Source organism: Scomber japonicus, chromosome 13, assembly GCF_027409825.1.
Source record: "Scomber japonicus isolate fScoJap1 chromosome 13, fScoJap1.pri, whole genome shotgun sequence".
NCBI classification, from domain to species: domain Eukaryota; kingdom Metazoa; phylum Chordata; class Actinopteri; order Scombriformes; family Scombridae; genus Scomber; species Scomber japonicus.
In genome coordinates, this window is record NC_070590.1 from 9395770 (window position 1) to 9415882 (window position 20113).

Here is a 20113-nt window from a genome sequence, read left to right on the forward strand (position 1 = left end):
TCTAAATCTAAAACTTTGTTGTTTTTCCATTGGAAGGATCAGAGGGTGAAGCTTTGTATGACTCTGTGACACAGAGTCCGGGGACAGTGAGCTGTACAATGACTGGGGCGCAATATTTGTGACATTTGATGACAAGTTTTCGGGACCGAGTAAACATACAGCTACTAACTTTATCAAATATGTAAAGTTACTGTGTTCTTTTAAAATGTTTAATTGAAACTCAGCCTAACCTGAACCCGGTCTGAGTTAATACACTGGTCCAGCTCAGTTATACAAATCATTACTGGACCATTAATCCGACACACTGTTTCAGGTGTAATATGTGTGTTTATTAGTATACACATGTGTTTATAAATGAATAGCTACTGGTACAATCTTTAATAGACAAGTGTTTTTCCCAGCATGACACCCCCCAAAATAGTTTTTTAATCATATATCGACTTGATTTGAAGTTATAATGTATACTAAAGATCTAACAATGCAGTATTGAAAGGCTGTATTTTCAACAAAAACAGCTTATCTGTTACTGAGGTCGTGACAAATGATCACCCAAATGAGATGAGCTCAAACACAAGACATTTTTATTAGTAAATGGAATGGTGCCTCCACATATCTGAAACTGATACACACAATCATTAAAGTTAACATAAATACAATTTAAAAAGCAATTGTTAAAAGATAAAATCAGAAATGTATGATGAGGGACGAGGGGGGGAAGCATTATTAAGACATTATGGTGCTTGGCGTCTCCTGCTGGGCAGCATGGGGAATTCATCATCAGGCAGCAAGGTGTGATCTCTGCAGGTGGGACAGGTGCTCTGCTCCTTCAGCCACGACTTTATACACTGAAAACAAACACGACAAAAAGCTGAACATTAAAACTCTGCAGCAGCTCAACAGAAACTAACAACTGCTGCCACAGCCCAAACATCAAATCTAGGACTTGATACGTTTACTGCAACTTGTCTTGAGAGAAAAGTGGAATTATTTAATTAAAAAAACATTCATGATTGTTATATTCATTCACTGTTTATTTTGAGGATGATTCACAAAGTTAGGTTTAGGCAGTGAGCTTCCTGCTTGCTTCTGTTTTCACAAGCTTGTATGAACTCCACCCGAATGACTCTGTGGACTTTTGGACCAGTAGTAGTACTTTGGAGCCATGTTTTTATGAGTGGATCCTCATTTTGTTTGTACTGTGTGCACACTTACACACGTGTCAGAACGCAGGTGACCTAACACAAACTCCTGCTGAAGATTACAGGCTCATTCACTGATTAACAACTAGTGATGGTAATTAGAGGTGCAGAAAATAATCGATTCAAAGATGCATCAAGATGCTTAATGGGACGATTCTGAATCGATGCAGTAACGTCACATAATCGATTTTTAAACTCAAAAACATGGGTGATTGTTGTTGCGTTTCCCATTTCTGCTTGACAATAAAGTTCTAAAGTCCAATTTGCATTGTGGGTGTGGTGATGGTCGGACGCGCGCACGAGCGTGTGGCGGAGGAAAGTAGTAGCGGTAGCATGATAAAAAACACACACCAACTTAAAAGCGGACATCTGGGAACATTTCGGATTTATGAAATTCCTGGGATGCGACGACAACTGGACAAGACTCATGCTATTTGTAAAACTTGCCATTATCTATTTAATTTTTTTTTTTTTTTTTTTTTTTCTAAAGACCAGCTAAATGTAGCAGTTTAGTTTATTGTAAGATGTTGGCGGATGAGAATGTTTTTTGTGAGGGCAGGTGCACAGTTTTAAAAATAAATCTCACAAATTTATGATGTATTATCAAGTGTTTAGTTCAAACTGTCCTTGTTTAAGGAAAGAAAATCACAATAATTGAAATATAAAATCGCAATACTTGGTAAAATCGAATCGCAATACTTGTTTAATCAGATTTGCAATTTAAATCGAATCGGGACCCAAAAATCGTTAGAGAATCGAATCGGCACAAGAGCATATCGGCCCAGCCCTATCAAGATGCATCGTATAATCGAATTGAATCGTAGACTGGTGAATCGTAATAGAATCGTGGGGGCAGTGAAGATGCACACCTCTAATGGTAATTGGAACAAAAACAACGCATTCACGATATTTTTCACACCATGTGCTGAGCGTTTCAGATGTGTGTTTCAGTCTGACGGAATAGAAACGCACCTATTTTAATCAATGCAGCCGTCTACACATTCTGGGTAATAGAGACAGAAGCTTATTTATAAGCTTTAAATCTATTTTCTTAATTTAAAGACCAGTATGTATAATTTAGTGGCATCTAGCAATGAGGTTACAGATTGCTCTCTTTCAAACACTGGCTCTCTACAGCCAGCGTTTATTTTGCCTGTTCTGGGCTCCTGTAGAAACATGGTGGCAGCCTCTGTGAAAGTGGGCCACAAAGATGCCCTAAAGTCTACCCCCTAATCCTTTGACTACACTAACTGTGCTTTGAGGTCTTCCAAAACACAAGTGACCTACGTTCAAACACTGTACCTAATCAGCTCCAGCAATCACTGCTGCTGCTCACGCTGCACTAAACTCATTCCTTGTCCATTGTTCAACTTATAAAATTGACTTACAACACAAACAGCTGAGAAAACTAAACATCTAAAATTGTTCAGACTTTACAAACAACAGGAGGTAGGACTAATAAAATAATAAAATCCTCCCCCGATGGTTCAGTACAAACCCAAGTACAGCTTTCATCCTCACCTCCTTGTGGAAGCTGTGTCTGCACTCCAGCACACACATGTCATCTGGACTCATGTCATCATGACAAATGATGCAGGGATCCTCCATGTTCAGCTGCAATCAACACAAACACTGTAAGGTACTTCTACTGCAGAGATCACTGGATATACACACTGAGTATATACTGTATATATTATACACATATATTCAACTGTTAGCTGGTGGATTCCAGATGCTGAGGTTCAAAGACCACAGCAGCAGACCTGGCAACAGGCCTGTTTAAAAAAAAACCCCACTATATATACACCTTTATGTTAACAATCCAATTATATAACAAAAACATTGTATGTATTTTTATGCATCTTGCTATTGTTGCCCATTTTATTTATTCATTTGTACAGTTGTAACACAGGACGGTGTAACACTTCAAATTGCTCCAATCAGAAAAAAGCTAGAGTGATGACACTCAATGTGCACATGCTCAGTTAGATTGTCTTCTTGCCCTCAAAAAAGGAGCCAAATCTGCAGCAATCAGGAGAATTTATCTGCAAAAGTGTGTTTTAGAGGTAAAATTTTTGTTTTTTCTATCAGATGTATTTTTTGGATACTGCCATGAGATCAAATATCTAAGAATTCAAACAGTTATTACTGAATTCACTGTTTTGTAAGCTAAAAATAGAAATGGTTAACGTGTCTAGTCAGCCGTCAAGCTCTATAGCATGAGGGAGAAACATGACTGGTGACACAGTGTGTCATGCAGTGTTCTCACTTTTTGATGCACAAAAGCTAACCTTAGCTAGCATAACATCAGCTAACTAAATAACATCACCACAGCTAGCCAAATGGGAAAAGTGAAATGTGAGGCTTAGGCTGGTTTATTTGTACACACGCAGTGACAAGTGTCAGGCGTCAGAAGCATAGCTCCATGTTGCTGGCTTCCTTTGACAATGAATTGTAGCCTGTCGCCTTGCAGCCGGTAGCGTGAATGCCTTCACAAGCCATGTTTGAAATGTCAAATATTTCTTTTAGTTTAATTTATAACTTTAAAACCCAAATGACCATATAAACTAGATTATATGCTTGTTTTAATTATTAAAAACTTGTTAAGAGATGATAATAAGTTGCAAGATAATAGGCAGTGTAAACACTTGTTTGCTTACAACTGTCCCTGTACACTGGGAGTCACTGTCTTTAGATGCATTTTGCAACCTGAATATATTTCTTAAAAGCACTTTCATACATTGTTTCTGTAGTTGACACATTTAAGTTTTTAATATAGCAAACTGGCTGTTCCAGTGTAAACAGTTTCTGATTTATTGGGAAAATTGCTAAAAGCATTACAACCGTACCTGGTCTCCCCTATCTAATGGGAATTTATTTAAATAATTATTGATGTGTCATTGGTGAAACTTATTCAATTATAAGATCTATCAACTGAAGAACAAAAAGAAGAAATTTTGTTCTAAACTTGACAATTTTTCCCTTTAAAATCAACAAAGCTTCAGACTGGGGGTTGATGCAGTTTGTACTAATAGATCTTTAGGACTTACTGCGTCAAAGTGTGTGACGTTGTGGTGTCCAAGTTGCTGCCAGACCGGGGGCTGGTTTACCAAAGGGGGCGTAGCTCTATGAGCTGGACTCCCACGCCCCATGGCGTTGGATCTGGCAGAAATTAGCTTCTCCTGAGAGGAAAAAAAACAACCAATAGGATTGTTTCTAGATGACAAATGACAAAATTACATCTGAAAAAGTAGAGATCATATAATAACCGAGGAATAGACATTTATGTGTTCACAACATCAAATATTCTTCATAAAGAGTCTTGTTTAATGTTCAAGATAAGGTTGTTACAAGGCTGTTAGTTTTCAATTCGAAGTTATTTTTTCAACTTCTGCCAGTGTTTGTGATCTCTCTCTAATGTTAAACTTATTTCAGATCGGCTGTCTTCTTAAAATTTCATTATGCATATCAAGTTTTGGTCAGTGTTATATCAAATCTTGGCCACAAACTCCCTACCTGATGGTCCAGGATCAGCTGAGTCACTCCACCGACCACATCCTGCAACGTCATGCTGTTAAGACTTCCACCGCTGGATGAACGGAGCTCCTGAACAAACCTCATTAAGTCCAACCTACACACACACACACACACACACACACACACACACACACACACACACACACACACACACACACACACACACACACACACACACACACACACACACACACACACACACACACACACACACACGGACACACGGACACACGAGGAACATACCATTGTGTTTCTTCCTTTTGTTTATTTCAATTTATTGTCCTGCACCAGTGAAAATTTTTTGTCATGTTTCAACATTTTAATAAAGCAGGAAAAAATGGAAATAATGAGACCTAGAATAAAGCAATAACTTTGCTTTATTTAATAGCTGATGGAGTTGCTAGTGTGTATGAGCTGGTCTCATTGGTCCAGTGTTACCTTGTATAGTCAGGGAACATGGTGGACAGACGCTCCATGGCCTTCTCAAACACAGTGTTGAGTGGAGGCTCCAGTGTCCTGGTCGGATGTTTGTGTTGCTTCTGAGGTGGAGCGGCAGGCGCCTCAGCTGGAGCCGCAGCTGCAGCTGGAGCCGACTGCTGGATGAGCGGGGAAGATCTGTGAGAGGCTGCAGCTGAAGACTGATGAGTAACCTCTGTGGCTGCCACCAATAGCTGCAACAAGGAAAGAATTTACATTTATTTATATATTTCTACTCATTCACATAGTATAAGTCCAAGGGTAACTACATTTAATCATTCCTCTTCTTTAAAAAAAAAAAAAAAAAAGCTCTTAGTATTGAAATGCTGAGCCACGCTGTTAACGGCCTCGAGCAGTCAAGCTGTGCTGGCAGGATGTGAATGTTTTCCACTACAGGAAGGCAAAGTTGTTTACCTTGATGATATGTTTGAGATGTTATAAACCACAGCCTAACACGTGACAGCTCACTGTGACTGTTTTTGCCTGTACTATTCCTTTCTGCAATATGCCAAACTGATCTGCCAAACAATCAGTGCTGAGTATGCCAATATTCGGTTATTTACACCTGTTTTATAGATGCCAAAAGCCACCACCAGTGAGATGTCTTACCGGTTTGAGTAGCAGTTCAGGCTGTTTGGTGTTGTTTACTAGAAGCAGCTCACTGACCCTTCTGCCATTCTTTACTTGATCCATCTGCTCCTGGTACTGCCTCTGTGGGCCATATAAAGACAAGATGTATTTATTTATACAAACATCATAAGACAGGCGTCCAACACAACATGGATAATTATTAGAGCAGGTCCTGAAATCAAACCATTAAGATTGCTTTGAGCTGTCACCAATATGGAGGCCTGAAGTCACACACACACACACATATATATATATATATATATATATATATATATATATATATATATATATATATATATATACACACACATATACACACACATATATATTTTTTTTTAAATCTTAAGTCCAAAAAATGTATTAAAGATAAATACATTAATGAAATATTAATAAAATCATATACTAACAAAATTTATAATACTGTGGTAAGAATCATGTACCTCAGCAGTGGAGATTTTCTTTTCAACTTCCTGGACATTGGCTCTACAGCCATTTCTAGTCAATTCAAGTTCTTGAGATGGAAATCTGGAAAAGATGAATGTTATCACACATTAACTTGATACCAACCAGTTCATCTGTGGTCCATCTGATAAGAAGCTGTGATGCCACTTCACTTACCTGTGTACCAATTCATCCAGTTTGGTCAGTACATCTTTAGTGTCTGCCAGCTCTCTGTAGAGGCTGTGCAGTCCCTGATCCCGGCTGCTCTCCATGATAGACAGCTGGAGGAGCAAAGAAAGCAGGGTCATGTGATTTACTGAACTTTAAAAATTAACAAATACATTAAAAGATTTCTTTAAACAACCTGATTACAGTAAAGCTAGAGCAAAAATGTCTTTAGTCATTTAGTATATGTGAATGAACCACTATGAACATTAAGTTTTTAGTGTGGTCTGGTTCTTACTGATAAATCTCTCTTTTGTTTCATTGTGGTCAATTTCAAGATCTTTGACCTACCTGAGCTGCACGAGATCTCCTGTTGGTCGTCATGAACAAGGCTTTACATCGCTTGATCTCATCCTCCAGACTCATCTTCTCAGCTGCTAACTGATTGCTGAAAGAAGAATAAGACAGACATTTAGTAAAACTCTGGAGAATTAGTTAATGTTTAGTTAATGATCACCACTCTCACTACTTACTTCAGCTCTAAGAAATGTCTCAGCTTGCCTTCATAGCTTTGTTTATTCCTTTTGATGTTTCGGGTGAAACTACATAAAGGAAAAACACAAATATAGAAAAATGATTCTCAGTTTCTTCAGTCAGCGTAACTATGAGCTACTGAGATTATTGTTGATTAAGACTAGCAGAATGTGACATCTCTACAAACACTGATGAATAATTCAACACCAACCACAATATTAGAAAATATTCAATTAGTTTAATTCATGTTTGCCCATACCTCCCTTGTTCCTCCACCAACTTTTCTATAGCCAGCTTCAGGGACTTCAGCACCTCCTGGTTGGCTTTCTTCTCCTTCTGGTCCTTCCTCAACTCCTCCTCCAGCTTTTGCTGGAACAGTGACAGCTCCTTATTGGTCACCTTAACAAAAGAAATAATAATAATGATAATAAAGTTTATTTATATACTACAGCACACAAAATCATGAATTACTAAACACCATATAAAAGACAAGACTGAATAAAATATCAAACACACATTAACATAACATTTAGGGCTGTCCAAGGTTAGTTAGATTTCATGTATGTACTCTGTATGGGATGTTCATATCCATTTATCATGCTGGTCCCCCATAGGAAGATGCATTGTGACGAGATGCTCCCAAGGAAGATGTAAGAAGAATGTTAATATTGTGTGACTGACAAGTTTTTGTGTCTGGAGAACTACTTAAATTATATGGAGTTTGGGGTTCACACCAGGTGATTAGAACAAGGTATAATAGAAGGTCTTAATGTATGCAAGTCCTTTCAAATGGTTTTTGTATGTTTACTAGAGTGTGGTCTATACAAGGCTATGTATTGGTATGATACGTAGAGAAATATCTTTCTAACGTCGCACCATTGAAGCATTGATCGATCGTCCTGTGTGTGTTTTAATTCTTCCTCTCTGGCTCCAGAAATCCTTTCTATCAGGCTGTAACTAATAATTATTTTCATTATCGATTACATGGTCAATTTTCTATTTTGATCTATAAAATGTCCAAAAATCGTGAAAAATGTTGATCTCTGTCCCTCTAAGTCCAAGGTGTTGCCCTTAAATCTTATCTTCGTCCCAAACAACAGTTCACAGGCCAAAGATATTTAATATAGATATTTAATCTACTATCATTTTTTAAATTGAAAAATGTCTCAGAACATTATCAAAATAGTTCGTGATCAATCTTCTGTCAATTGACTAATAATTGCAGCTGTAATAACAACAAAGAAAAGTCTAGTCAATTGATCATTCTGGTGCATCTCTCATTATAACTGGTTATGAACCTACTTGAATGTTGACATTGATCTTTCGTGTCTCTTCCTCGATTGAGTTGATCTCTTCTTTGTGCCTAAGATTGACTTTGTTACTGCCATTTGTCATTTCATTGATCTTCTCCTTCAACTCTGTGTTGCTCTTTTCTTTTTTGTGGATGTCACCCTGGAGGAATGAACAAGACCACAATATCATCAACATGTTGTGCTCTTGGTGATTACTTTTCAAAAGTGAATTGATAATACATGAAACTAAAAGACTCACATGACCCTTCTCAAAAGGCTCATGAGGCTCTGTATTCACCGCTACACTCCTCATGGTCTCTGGACACGTCTAAGAGAAGGCAAAACAAACAGTTAACACACAATTTCAGTTTTCATGTATTCACATGCTTTATCTGATTTATTTAATAATCTGATTAGATGTTGGTATCAACCTGCACTGCTTCATCTTTCTTCAAAAAGCGTTCCTCACTCGTCACTGAAGCAATTCCCCCAGAAGATGAATCTGTTTCCCAAACACCAACATCTACCTCACTACCATGAGAATCCAGGTGGTCATAACCATTAGGTAACAAGTAAGCAGCATGCTGTTGACTGTCAAGGCCTTCACCGTTTGTCCAATGGGAGTAGGGATCAAAGGGAGAGTTAAATCCATACGGATTTGGGAGGATGGGATAGACTTCAGTGTCTCCAGATGAATAATTCTTCAGATGGTTTATGAACTCTGGACCATAAGCTGCAAGGAGATCAGGAGGTGAAGATTTTGTATCAGGATCATCTAAGTCATCCAGGTCGTCCAAGTTATGCAGTTCACGCCGCTCATCCAGGTAATCCAGGTCATCCAGGCTGGATCCATGTTCAGCCTGCTGCAGGGAAACGGCGTGCTTAGCCAGACAGATAGACCTCCCCATCCTTATGAAGCGAAGAGACTCCAGCAGGAAGTTCTCAAAGCCGCCCGCTTCTTGGATCTTCAACTGAGCCACAGGAGGGAAATTTTCAACTTCACCCACCAGCAGGGGGTCCTCAGCAACCAGAGGGCCGTGCTCTTCCAAGATCTGAGCAAAATAGCTACAGAAGAGCGAGAGAGAAATTAGAAGATGACTGGAATGAATGATATGGGGAAGTCAGTATGAGACTACCAGAGTTTTGTTGGAAGAACATAATGATACTTTGTGAATCCAAAGGTGAAATTGATACAGATGTGGTTCTCAGGGACATAATGATTGCTGGAGCAGTGTGACTACAGTTTCCCCCCTACCACAGATGATGACTATACTGTAACTATCACAGAAATAAACTGATGGGAGAAACTGACCTTTACATTAGGAGTAAACTATTAAAAATATCTAAAATACTGGAAAGCATGTCCTACATATAGACTACTATACATTCTAAAACAGCCCAGGTTGAAGTATTCATGTAGACGTGGAAATGTAGCTTGAACTTACTCATACAAAGTCTCTTTTGTTGGGTCAGTGCTATTGTCCAAAATCTTTTCAAAGGGAGTCCTGTGTCTGCTTCTGTTGTACTGCTCCTCAAAATCGTCCACTTGCTCTCGAAGGTGACTGGGTACACCGAACGGATCAACAGGATGAAGGAATGATCTGTTGACAGAAAGAAAGCTCAACATTAAAGAAGAGTTACAGATCTCCAGGAGACGAGCTGTGTGTGTCCATGTGGATGATGCAACTTACAAAGAGTCTTCTTCAAAAAAGTCTTGGTCCCTATCGTCTCTTGGAGTTACACCTCTCATCCAAACAACAACACCCTGAGAGGAAGAGAAGAGGACAAACTTCAGAGGGATTATATACAACTATGTTCTCTTTACTACAGCTGACACGATTCGTTAATAAAAAAATATGCAGATGGACAGAACATCAACTGCAGGGTTTCTGGGTGTTCTTTTAAAAATGTATTTTTTAGATGTTTTAATGATTGGAAAGCTACTTACTGCAGCCTACTAGTTAAGAACAGAAGGTTTTGTTAGCAGTTGTGTTGAAGAACAGTCTTGCCAACCACTTCATAGTTGTGAATGTGTAATTTAATAATGGTTATCATTTATGTATATCTTTTTGTTTGGTGTTGAAGTCATGAGTGCTTTGTTCAACTCAATGAGATAGTAATGTCACTTTGTCATTCGATGATGCATTGTCCACATCTGTGTGATGTCATTCACGCATACATGCCTGTGGAGACAAGCTATCCCTAAAATAGTTGAGATCTGACCCTCCCTCAACAACATCTACAGACATCCTCAAATTCTTGAACTCTAAGATCATCCATGACCTGTTTGTAAGGAGACACTGGTGTTTGTGTGATCTTGTTTCAGGGACTTGACTACTTTTATGTTTGCCTCTATGGAGAGGTATAAAGCCACTTGGCTGTGTAGCACTGGGTTGATCTCTACAAAAATGTAACAATTAATTGTTATATAGGCAGCAGGAGAAGCGTGATGTACTTGAGTTGTGCAACATGTTTTAATTTGAATGGACTAAGACATTATTTGTAATGAGAAGACGCCAGTTTTTATGTGTTTTTATTTTGTTTCAGTCTGTCTGTGATTTATTCCAATTCATATACCTACTCTAATCTGTCCATTCTCCTGTGCAAGGAGCATCCTCTCTGAGCCAGATTTAATTTGATTTTCATGTGATAGTAAATGGACAAGGTTGGGATTATGGACTGTTGATCAGACATCAAATATTTTTCACTATTCTCTGACATTTCATAGACTTAACAATTAATCAAGAAAGTAAATGGCAGATTAATCAAAACGAAAATATGATTGTTAATTGCAGCAACAACTACCAACACAACTCCTGACCTTTGGCTCTTTCGGTTTCTTTTTTCGTCCTCGACTCTTAGCCTTCATCAGAGAATTCTGCAATGAAAACAAGTGTTTAGTTTAGTTAATGCAACAACAAACTTCTATCCTGTAAATCGGTCATTTATAGTCACCATGCTTCAGTTTCTACTGACTTACATTTTCATTTTCATCAGACTTTCTTAGGACTGAACAATTTCCATCTGAAAATACAGAAGAACTGGAATCAAATCACAAAGTTGGGACAAAAAAAAGGACAAATCAAAGGTTATACAAGTTCAAAATACGTACCCATCATATCAAAATACTCATCCAGTATGGTGTGGCAGGACTCATACACATCCCTATGCTCCTCTAGGGTCCAGATAAACAGTCTCATGTCATGTGGTGGGGCCTGTTTTAGGTATTCAGTCACAGTCAAGCCAATGCTTGAAAAAAGTTCAGGTCTAATACCGAGCTTCTCTATAACGATCTCCTGCAACAGGCCAAAGTCAAGCAGAAGAGCCAGATCCAGCTCCTCCAGGTGTTCGGCATTGCGGTCAATGAAGGACTTGCCCGCATTCAGATCTAAGAGAGAACAGCGGGCATTAGGTCCGGATTCACACCCTCTGTCTGTGGCTGTTTACTTGGAGAGCATTTTTTCATATTTCTACTAAACTTTGACCATGTTCAACATAGACATCCAACATTACTACAGTACATAAATAACAGAAAATTCCCAAAAAGCATTACATGTCCCCTTTAAGTCACTTTTTTTCAAGTCATCACTAAAATGAACCCATTACACATTTCATACATTTCTGATATATTTTGACAACTGTACTGATTTTTACACCTCACTACATTTTATGTTACATCTCTCTAGTTACTATACAAATAATCATTTAAACTGTAATACATTAAAGCTGTTCAGATCATCACACATGATCAATACTGACCTGCATCATTGAGCTGACAAGCCCAGTTGTTCAGTTTGGGATTTGTTCCCAGACAGTCAGACAGTAGATGGATGAGGACACGAGCCCAAACTCGGTTCTTCCTCTCTAGGAGCAGTTCAACAATCTGACCTAGAGTCTCCAGTTTCTCCTGCTGCCAGTTCAGGATCCTCACAGCTATCTCGTTGCCCCTCAACGAGTCCAGCTCCAGCCAGGGCTTCAGACTGCTGGTCAGGGTTGACACGGGGAGGCCTTTTTCCTCCCTCAGCAGCTCGATGTTCTGGCTGATCTGCAGCAGAACTCGATCCCTGTACAGCAACCAGGCTGACGACACAGTAACATTTTAGGTATATTACACAACTGTTATTTTAAAACCTTGCTCTGTATCTCACAATGAGCAGTGCTTCTGGCGATACCATTCATGGAAGCTCTAACACCACCACTGTCGGATAGCATTTCTTGCTTTTTTCCTTCTGAAAATCATTCGAGCTCCTCATTTTCTTAATGTCCAGACTTTCACTGATCTGCTCTCCAATGCAACCACAAAAATCGTCACTGAGTATGGATATCTGGTGTCAGGATTTTGGATTTCTTATCATTAAGAAACATTTATTTGGTGTTGGTTTCTACCTGATTCTAACTACTGATGGAACCCTGACCCTTTTCCGACAGCTACACTGACTGTCCCTTTTACACAGATGTAAATCTGCCAACTGCCGGCTTAATGGCGGAAAAGCAGCAAAAATCAATATCTAGAGCTTTTTTCTCAGTGGATTAGTAACAAACAGCCACAGTGAGGGATATGATGAAGAGCTGCAGACGACAGGCTCTTAAGTACATTTTCGGCAAACGACACATCCCCAACAGATAACCTAAAAAACGTACATTACTTTTACAATGTATTATTGTTTATATAATATTACACAACAAAATATATAACAATGTTGAAACTGAGAAGTTTGGACTTAGTTTTTTACTAGTGATATTATATTACCGTTATTACAGACAGAGTTACGTACCAAGCAAAGGTGCTTGTACCAAATTCCAGGTACCATACTGGTATCAGTTCAAATGTTAATGGTACCCAACCCTGGTACTGATCAGGCGTCCCTTCTGGTTCAACGTGGTAAGGGTTTTGGAGCATGCAGTTTATATGTGGGTCACATCTCCCACAGTGAGATATAAAGCAATGTTTGAAAGAGAACTTTTGGTTACCAGAGTAACCATTATTCTCTGGAAACTAAAAGAAGTACCTGACAACACTGTTATGCTTGCGTGTATAAGGTTCATGGAAGTAATATGCTTCTGAATGCCATGTGGGCTGCCACAGTCGATTATACAGTGGGGATGGGCTGGCCCGTACAAGTCTACATGACCAGTCTGTCTCCCAACAGATGTGGCAGTATTGGAGCTTCCATGATTGATTGTGTCAGAAGGCTATAGTGAGATACCGCACTCGGTTTTAAAACACCGGGGTTTACCCTGGTAACCAGAAGTTTAATTGCTGTTTTAATGATATGTTTTATGCCTTTATTACATAGCCAACAATGGCGATATGACAGGAAATGAGTGCAAAGGTCTGGAGCTGGATGCACCCCAGGCACCAACAATTGTGATTTAGTAGCAGTACCTTTCTCTTGGCTCTGGGTCGCTGAGTCGTCTGGCTGCAGCAGTATCTCATCGTTGTTAGTCAGTTTATCTTGATCTGACTGCTTATGTTGCTTTCTCTTCAGTCTGCGCTCTTCCTTTGATTTTAACTTCTTCAGACTGGAAAATAAAAGGAAAATGAAAAAAAGGCCAGTAGTATACAATCCTTTAAAGTGAATCAGATTTTTCTTTCTGAACTGAATACTGGCATATTTTTAGAAGTATATTATATGGACCATCTTCGGCATCAACTGTTATTAGACTACAGTCTCACCTTGTACATTTCTGATTCACTCTTGGCTTCTTTGGGGTCTGAGGTTTAATGATGTCAGCTTCAAACTTAAAACAAAAAAAAGACTCAAGTTAACACTGTTCATGTTATTCACAAGCACAGCAACTCTAAAAGCAAAAAAAAAAAAAAAAATCACCTATACAGAACATCCTTACCTTACATTTCACCAGGCCCGTTGGACCGTAGATTCTGATATTACAGATTTTACCAACACAGTCTGGAGTCAAACACGCTTCTTGCAGGAAATCCTGTAACACAAAAACAATGCATAAATAAAATACTGTAACAGCCAGTCTCTGTCCAAAATGAAAAAATACAGCTATTCTGGAAAAGTTAGCTTTACTAAGACTAAGCAAAAAGAAAAAAGCAACTTTAATCTACATTTTGATTATGGTATTGATGGTATTTCTAATGCAATTTTCTATCTAGCACTCTAATAACACTTGTACCTGGTCAGCTACTTGAGAGTTTGTACCACAGTTCTTAGAGTCACTCCACTTTAACCCTTGATTGTCTTACCTTGCTTGTCAGTTTGGATAAAAGTGTCAGTCAAAACAACTAAATGTAAATGCACATTTACCTTTTCATTCTTTTCAAAGAAGGTCGATGTCTTGAGCGACTTCCAACAGCTGATGTGGTATTCAATGATGCAGCTCTGACAGCAGCATATTTGAATGAAGCCCTGCAAAAGAGACACATTAGATTGAATTATGTCCATATTTTAAACCTTTAAAATTCCTGGTTGTGTTTCACTGCCATCATTTACCTTAAAATCTGGGTCAGTGAAGTAGATTTCTGCTTTCAAATGGCCATGGCATTTCTCATGTCGACAAATGGCATCAGGAAGAGGCGGAAATTTGCACAACTCTATAGCACTCTCCAGAATATCCTGAAAAGAGGAGACACAAGTCAAACTGAGGATAAATATTAAGTGAAATCGAAACCAAGCAGTATAACATTTTTCATTTTTATTGAGTGTTTGAAGTGCTTTAATTTTTTATTGATATGGATAAATATATTCAAATATATATAAGTGTATTTAAAATGGCTGGTCAGATATAAAACATATGGTTAATGACAACATACCCTGAAATAGTCTGGCTGCGTTTCTTTGACAATCTCTGTTGTTAAAGGCCACGTGAGTTTACCCGGTGTTATTTGATTCTTGACCATCTGCAGGGAATCTGAAAACTGCTTCAGAGCAACTGCAAACCTGTCCGAAGAAGAGACACGGTTGGTTGTACAGTTCAAAACAGCTCAAGATCTAAATGAACAGCACAAAACACCACAAGACTGAAAGCTACGGCACCTGTTCTCTTTGACATACACCTTCCCAACGGCGTAGTAAACCAGACACTGAAACATCCTCTCCTCAAATGACTTGATCTTCTCCAGAAGTCTTTGCGCTTGTGAAAGTTCCTGTTTCACAAAACAACCACACAGGTAAAGACTGAGACAGTTTGTCAGATATAAACACGTGGTTGGTTCATTTGCACAATTCTTCATGTTGCAAAGGCTCAAAATATCCTCTCCATATAATATCACCTTGACTGGTAAAAGGTTGCATTCACCCTTATGAAGCAATAAACTAAATTTACAAGGAAAAAGGTGCCCCTCTTTTGTTTTTTCATTGCTTACTGAAAAAGGAGAAGTTGTGACAAACAGTCCAAACTGTTAAATCAGTCACAATCAGGTGACTAATTTATGAGGGAAAACACCATGACAGCCAGCAGGGATTAAGTTAGTTTTCACTAGTTGGACACACATTTTACCACCAAAATTTACAGTTAGTTCGGCTGGACGACAATCAACTGATTTATTGGTGAAACAAAAGGGACTCCTCATGGTATAAAGGTCAGATGTAGTGCAAACACAGCTTTGATGATTGAGGTACAAGCAGCTCTATAAACACAGTGTTACTGGTAACTAACTTCCCCATCGCTTCCGGACAAATGGGGATTTGGTTATAGATAAAGCTCACAGCTGGTGTCTGTGTGTACAGTGTAAATATGATCTCTGTCATAAAGGCTTTAGCTGTTTCAGGAACACTGTTTTTTGTCTTCTTTGATGTATGACATTTTACAGCAAGGTTCTAACCAATCTATCCACATTATTTTCTCTAAAGACATAGACCCAATGTGAAGAAGTCACTTTTTGACATATGGGCAGGATAATTCTTTAAGCTTAAAAACACTGTAACAGATGAGCTTTTTCCCTTTCGCCTCTAACAGGACTATCTCTGAGTTACCTCAGGCTGGCCGATTTCTGTCAAGGCGGACGCACGGCCGTACAGCAACAACAACACATCCAGTGTGGAAAGTCCAAATTCCTGAGAAGAGCAAAAGGAAGATGTATTATTATTGTGTCTTCACTGCAAACCTATTAGTAACAAACTTTAAACTTTGATGTGATCAAATGATGTGATCAAATGATATTTGAAAGAGAATAATGTGGAAATGTGAACACAATAATTCCACAATATAAAAGTCAAAGCAGGATACATTCACAAGATTTCTGAAGCATTTTTTGCCTGCATGTGATAGTTGATAATGGTGACTGACAGGAAACATCAGTGGAGGCAAAAGTGACATAATTGCCTGGGCCTTTATCCACCTATTTATAATTTTGTAATTTATTTATTATCATATTCATCTTATCTTTCACCCTTGTGCAATAAGACTTTATCCCATTCCCTCTTTTGTGTAATTATCCAATTTCCTGTGCAATGTTTTAGTACAGGACTACACACCACATGTGTATTACATCTGCAGGTCATGTCTGTATAGTTTTAATTATCATTCACTCACTCTTTTTCCTCTAATTTTGAGCTGCTGTAACAAGTGAATTTCCCCTGTGGGGATCAATAAAGTTTCATCATCTTCATCATCATCATCATCATCAAGAGCACCACAGTCTGCTGCCAAAGGGAATTTTCTTTTCATGTACTGACTGGTTTTTAATTTTGGAGCACATTTGACAACAATGAATCCAATCCATAAAAGATCTATACACATTAGATCATTTTCTCAATCTGCTTACAGTTATGGGACAGTAGTAAGTTTTGGCATTGGTATGATTACCTTGGGCGCACTGGTATCCAGTAAGGCCAGTGCCTGGCTGAAGGCCTGCTCAGCGTTGCGGCTGCGGAGGTCGGTCAGGGCAGTATGAGCGTCCTGCACCAAAGATCTCATCTCTTTACACACATCTGATTTACTATCAGTGCCTTTCTGTTTGTAAAGAGAGTACACAACACAATGTTCAGTCATACTGTTGCAACTTAACAGCTACAAAATATGCTGTTAAAATTATATATTGTCAAGCTGTGGCTACATTCATCCAGCTAATGTGAGACTGATCTATTTGCTTTTAACATACGTCACAGTTTTAATGCTATACCTTACTGGAAAAGCCTTTATAAATAATTAAAGACCGATACATCTAGAACTGCAACCAACAATTATTTTAATTATTGATTAAAATACAAATCAGTTTCCCGATCTACTCATTACACTGTTAATAGAGTGTAAAATATGTTAAAAATGTCTCCCCACAAAAGTAATTTAAATATATTCTAGATTACATATTAAAAATGCAGTGACAGCTTTACCTCGTCTTCAGTCAGACAATTTCTGCCCTTTTTCTTCTTTGATGTGGGGCTGGAGTCTCCTTTTCCATTCTCACTGAAAAAAAAGAACTTCTAGTCAGGGTCACGGTGCAAAATGTCACCAAAACACATTCTGTCGCTCTGCTATATGATTAACATGAAGATCAATTGCAGAAAACTTCATGTTTTAAGTAATTAATCTCAATTTTCTGTATTTACTACCTACTGGCCAACTGCCCTCATTTGCCTTCAGGTAGATACTGACTGTATGATTAAGACTTATTATTCTGTGTTTGTTATTTTGTTCAAACTAAGGACAGTTTCACAATTTCTAAGAAGAAAAACATTTATTTTAAAACAAGAAGAAGATCCCTTCATAATGCATTTATAATGTAAGTGATGGGGGACAAAATCCACAGTCCTACTCCTGTGCAAAATGTATTTGAAGTTAACTTGAAGCTAACATGAAGCCTTAGCTGTCCACATTAGTCAAATCAAGTCAACGTTACATTATTTTTAGTGCCAAAGTCCCTCTTTTTGTTACTATAGTTACCCTGCAGCTCAACAATGAAACACAAAGAGGGAAGTTGATGCTAAAAAGGCAGTAAATATGTCAGTCGGTAACTTGTTATATGACTAACCCAGACTGTTGGAGCCTCATATTAGCTTTCATGCAGTTATGCAGTAAATGATACATTAACACACTGTGGACTTTGTACCGCCCATCACTTACACTGAAAGCACATTTGAAAGGGATCTTTTAATGGCCAGAACAAGAGGAATGACTACAGCAAGAAAAAACTCTTACAGTGTTTATTCAAATTATATATCTATCTTTTGAACTTAAAAAGGAAATAGGTAGCACAAAATAATCAGACTTGCGTGAAGCTTAGTTAAGTATTTTAATACTATGGGAACAGTATTATATTGTTTTCACAACAGGATTCATCTCTCAGTAGCGCCACACATAATAAAAAACAAAGCACGTGTTCATCAGTTGCACCAGTTTTCCTTTCCTCAACATCAACACAGTTTTCATGAATTTCTTAAACAATAACAGGAAGCTGGTGAAGCCCAACAGTGGTAACAGAACTTCCACTGACCTTTTCGATGACTGTGGGGTCCTGTCTTTTCTCCCTGCAGAGAGAATATCTGCCATTAAGTTTTTATGATAATGTCATGAAAATAAACATGATGCTAATAGGGAGACAGCTGCCAGCAACTCATTTTGACACAGAGAGATTAAGCCTTGAAAGGCAGACAATTATGTTTGTTGGAAGTCACAACTAAGCCATAGATACTGCTACTAAGATTTGAACATGGATTTAGAAGAAAGAAGTGCATCAGTAGGTGTTATAAACAAACTTACCTTGCTGGTTCGACTTCTTCACTCCAAACTGTCAACACAAAAGTTAAAGTTCATTATCATCTTTGACCTTCAAACTTAAGCTGATGTCAACACAAACAGACAAATGATAAAAGAGAGAAAGCTGTCTCTTTACACTGACAAAAAGCACCACGCTAGCAGCTATGTGGTGCTACATGTGTCATGACAATCTATCAAATAAAATAAAAAAGGCAGGCGGACCAATCAGCACTGACATCCACAGAGCTGTAGAGAGATTTAAATTTAAATAATTTAAATAATTAATTAATTATCAATATGGTTTTCAATCAATTTCCTTTAGATCAACTAATCAATCATGAACTGTGGTTCTAGATCCAAATATTTCAGTTCATTTGGATTAGCCTAATCACACACATTAAATTACCTACTTTCTCAATGGGGCCCTGAATTTCTGTTAAACATTGATAGCATTGATTACTATTGATATCAATTGAACAATTGTTGGTGAAATGTAAAATAAATGAAGTGGTCACTAACCTTACTGTTTGATTCCACTGTTGCTTTATTCTTTTTCGGTGGTTTCCGTGTCTCAGGCGGATCTTTCCATTTCACGAAATAATAAATTAGTTTCAGGTGTTGCTGTTCCAGTGATTTCATCGCCTCTTTATCCTCTTTACACAGAGTCTGTGCTGCACTATTGGCTTCGATCGCCATTTGGACCTCTCCCAAGAAGAACAAGGCTTCGCAGTATCGGTAGTGACCCTGAAACAAAGAATTAACATGCCGTCACATCTCACTCATAACTATTGTTTTTCTGATCAATTACTAGCAGAAAAAAAAATCTAAATCTGATAATGGTGCTGAAAGAAAAGTTAAAGAATCACTAAAGTCATTATGATTCATCATCTGTGGACAATGAATATATGTACAATATTTCAGATGTGCATGTAGTAGTACTACAACATTTTGAGCCCAGATTGACCCTACATCCAGTACAGAGGTATTTTAGCTACAACCACAATTGAAACCAACACTGTGTGCATTGGGAATTATAAATAGTTCCCCTCAAAAGAAAAAAACATTGAAAATATAAAAGTATAAAGACGCATACAAAATTATTGGGATAAAGGATTATATTCATATAGGGCTGTACCGAATACTTCTAATCTTCATTCGTTGCCACACTATTCG

The 20113-nt window shown here is 38.1% G+C and overlaps 1 protein-coding gene across 2 annotated transcripts in view; it reads right to left on the reverse strand.

Moving 5' to 3' along the window:
* Positions 1-564: 564 nt before the first annotated feature.
* LOC128371926 (E3 ubiquitin-protein ligase TTC3-like) overlaps positions 565-20113 on the reverse strand; it is a 28737-nt gene continuing 9188 nt past the window's right edge. For both annotated transcript variants that reach the window (XM_053332331.1, XM_053332332.1), the window contains 33 exons: positions 19460-19684; positions 18944-18971; positions 18678-18711; positions 17578-17650; positions 17051-17197; positions 16219-16299; positions 15280-15389; positions 15057-15183; positions 14737-14859; positions 14551-14652; positions 14126-14218; positions 13953-14017; positions 13662-13798; positions 12035-12355; positions 11388-11663; positions 11256-11299; positions 11097-11153; positions 9967-10040; positions 9721-9876; positions 8707-9340; positions 8535-8603; positions 8286-8435; positions 7243-7382; positions 6983-7051; positions 6801-6897; positions 6462-6565; positions 6284-6368; positions 5823-5924; positions 5175-5407; positions 4716-4830; positions 4250-4381; positions 2721-2813; positions 565-845 (listed from right to left, as the gene is read on the reverse strand). In XM_053332331.1, the coding sequence (XP_053188306.1) occupies positions 732-845; positions 2721-2813; positions 4250-4381; positions 4716-4830; positions 5175-5407; positions 5823-5924; positions 6284-6368; positions 6462-6565; positions 6801-6897; positions 6983-7051; positions 7243-7382; positions 8286-8435; positions 8535-8603; positions 8707-9340; positions 9721-9876; positions 9967-10040; positions 11097-11153; positions 11256-11299; positions 11388-11663; positions 12035-12355; positions 13662-13798; positions 13953-14017; positions 14126-14218; positions 14551-14652; positions 14737-14859; positions 15057-15183; positions 15280-15389; positions 16219-16299; positions 17051-17197; positions 17578-17650; positions 18678-18711; positions 18944-18971; positions 19460-19684 (4410 nt within the window). In that variant the 3' untranslated portion in view covers positions 565-731. The remainder of the gene's footprint in view (positions 846-2720; positions 2814-4249; positions 4382-4715; positions 4831-5174; positions 5408-5822; positions 5925-6283; positions 6369-6461; positions 6566-6800; positions 6898-6982; positions 7052-7242; positions 7383-8285; positions 8436-8534; positions 8604-8706; positions 9341-9720; positions 9877-9966; positions 10041-11096; positions 11154-11255; positions 11300-11387; positions 11664-12034; positions 12356-13661; positions 13799-13952; positions 14018-14125; positions 14219-14550; positions 14653-14736; positions 14860-15056; positions 15184-15279; positions 15390-16218; positions 16300-17050; positions 17198-17577; positions 17651-18677; positions 18712-18943; positions 18972-19459; positions 19685-20113) is intronic.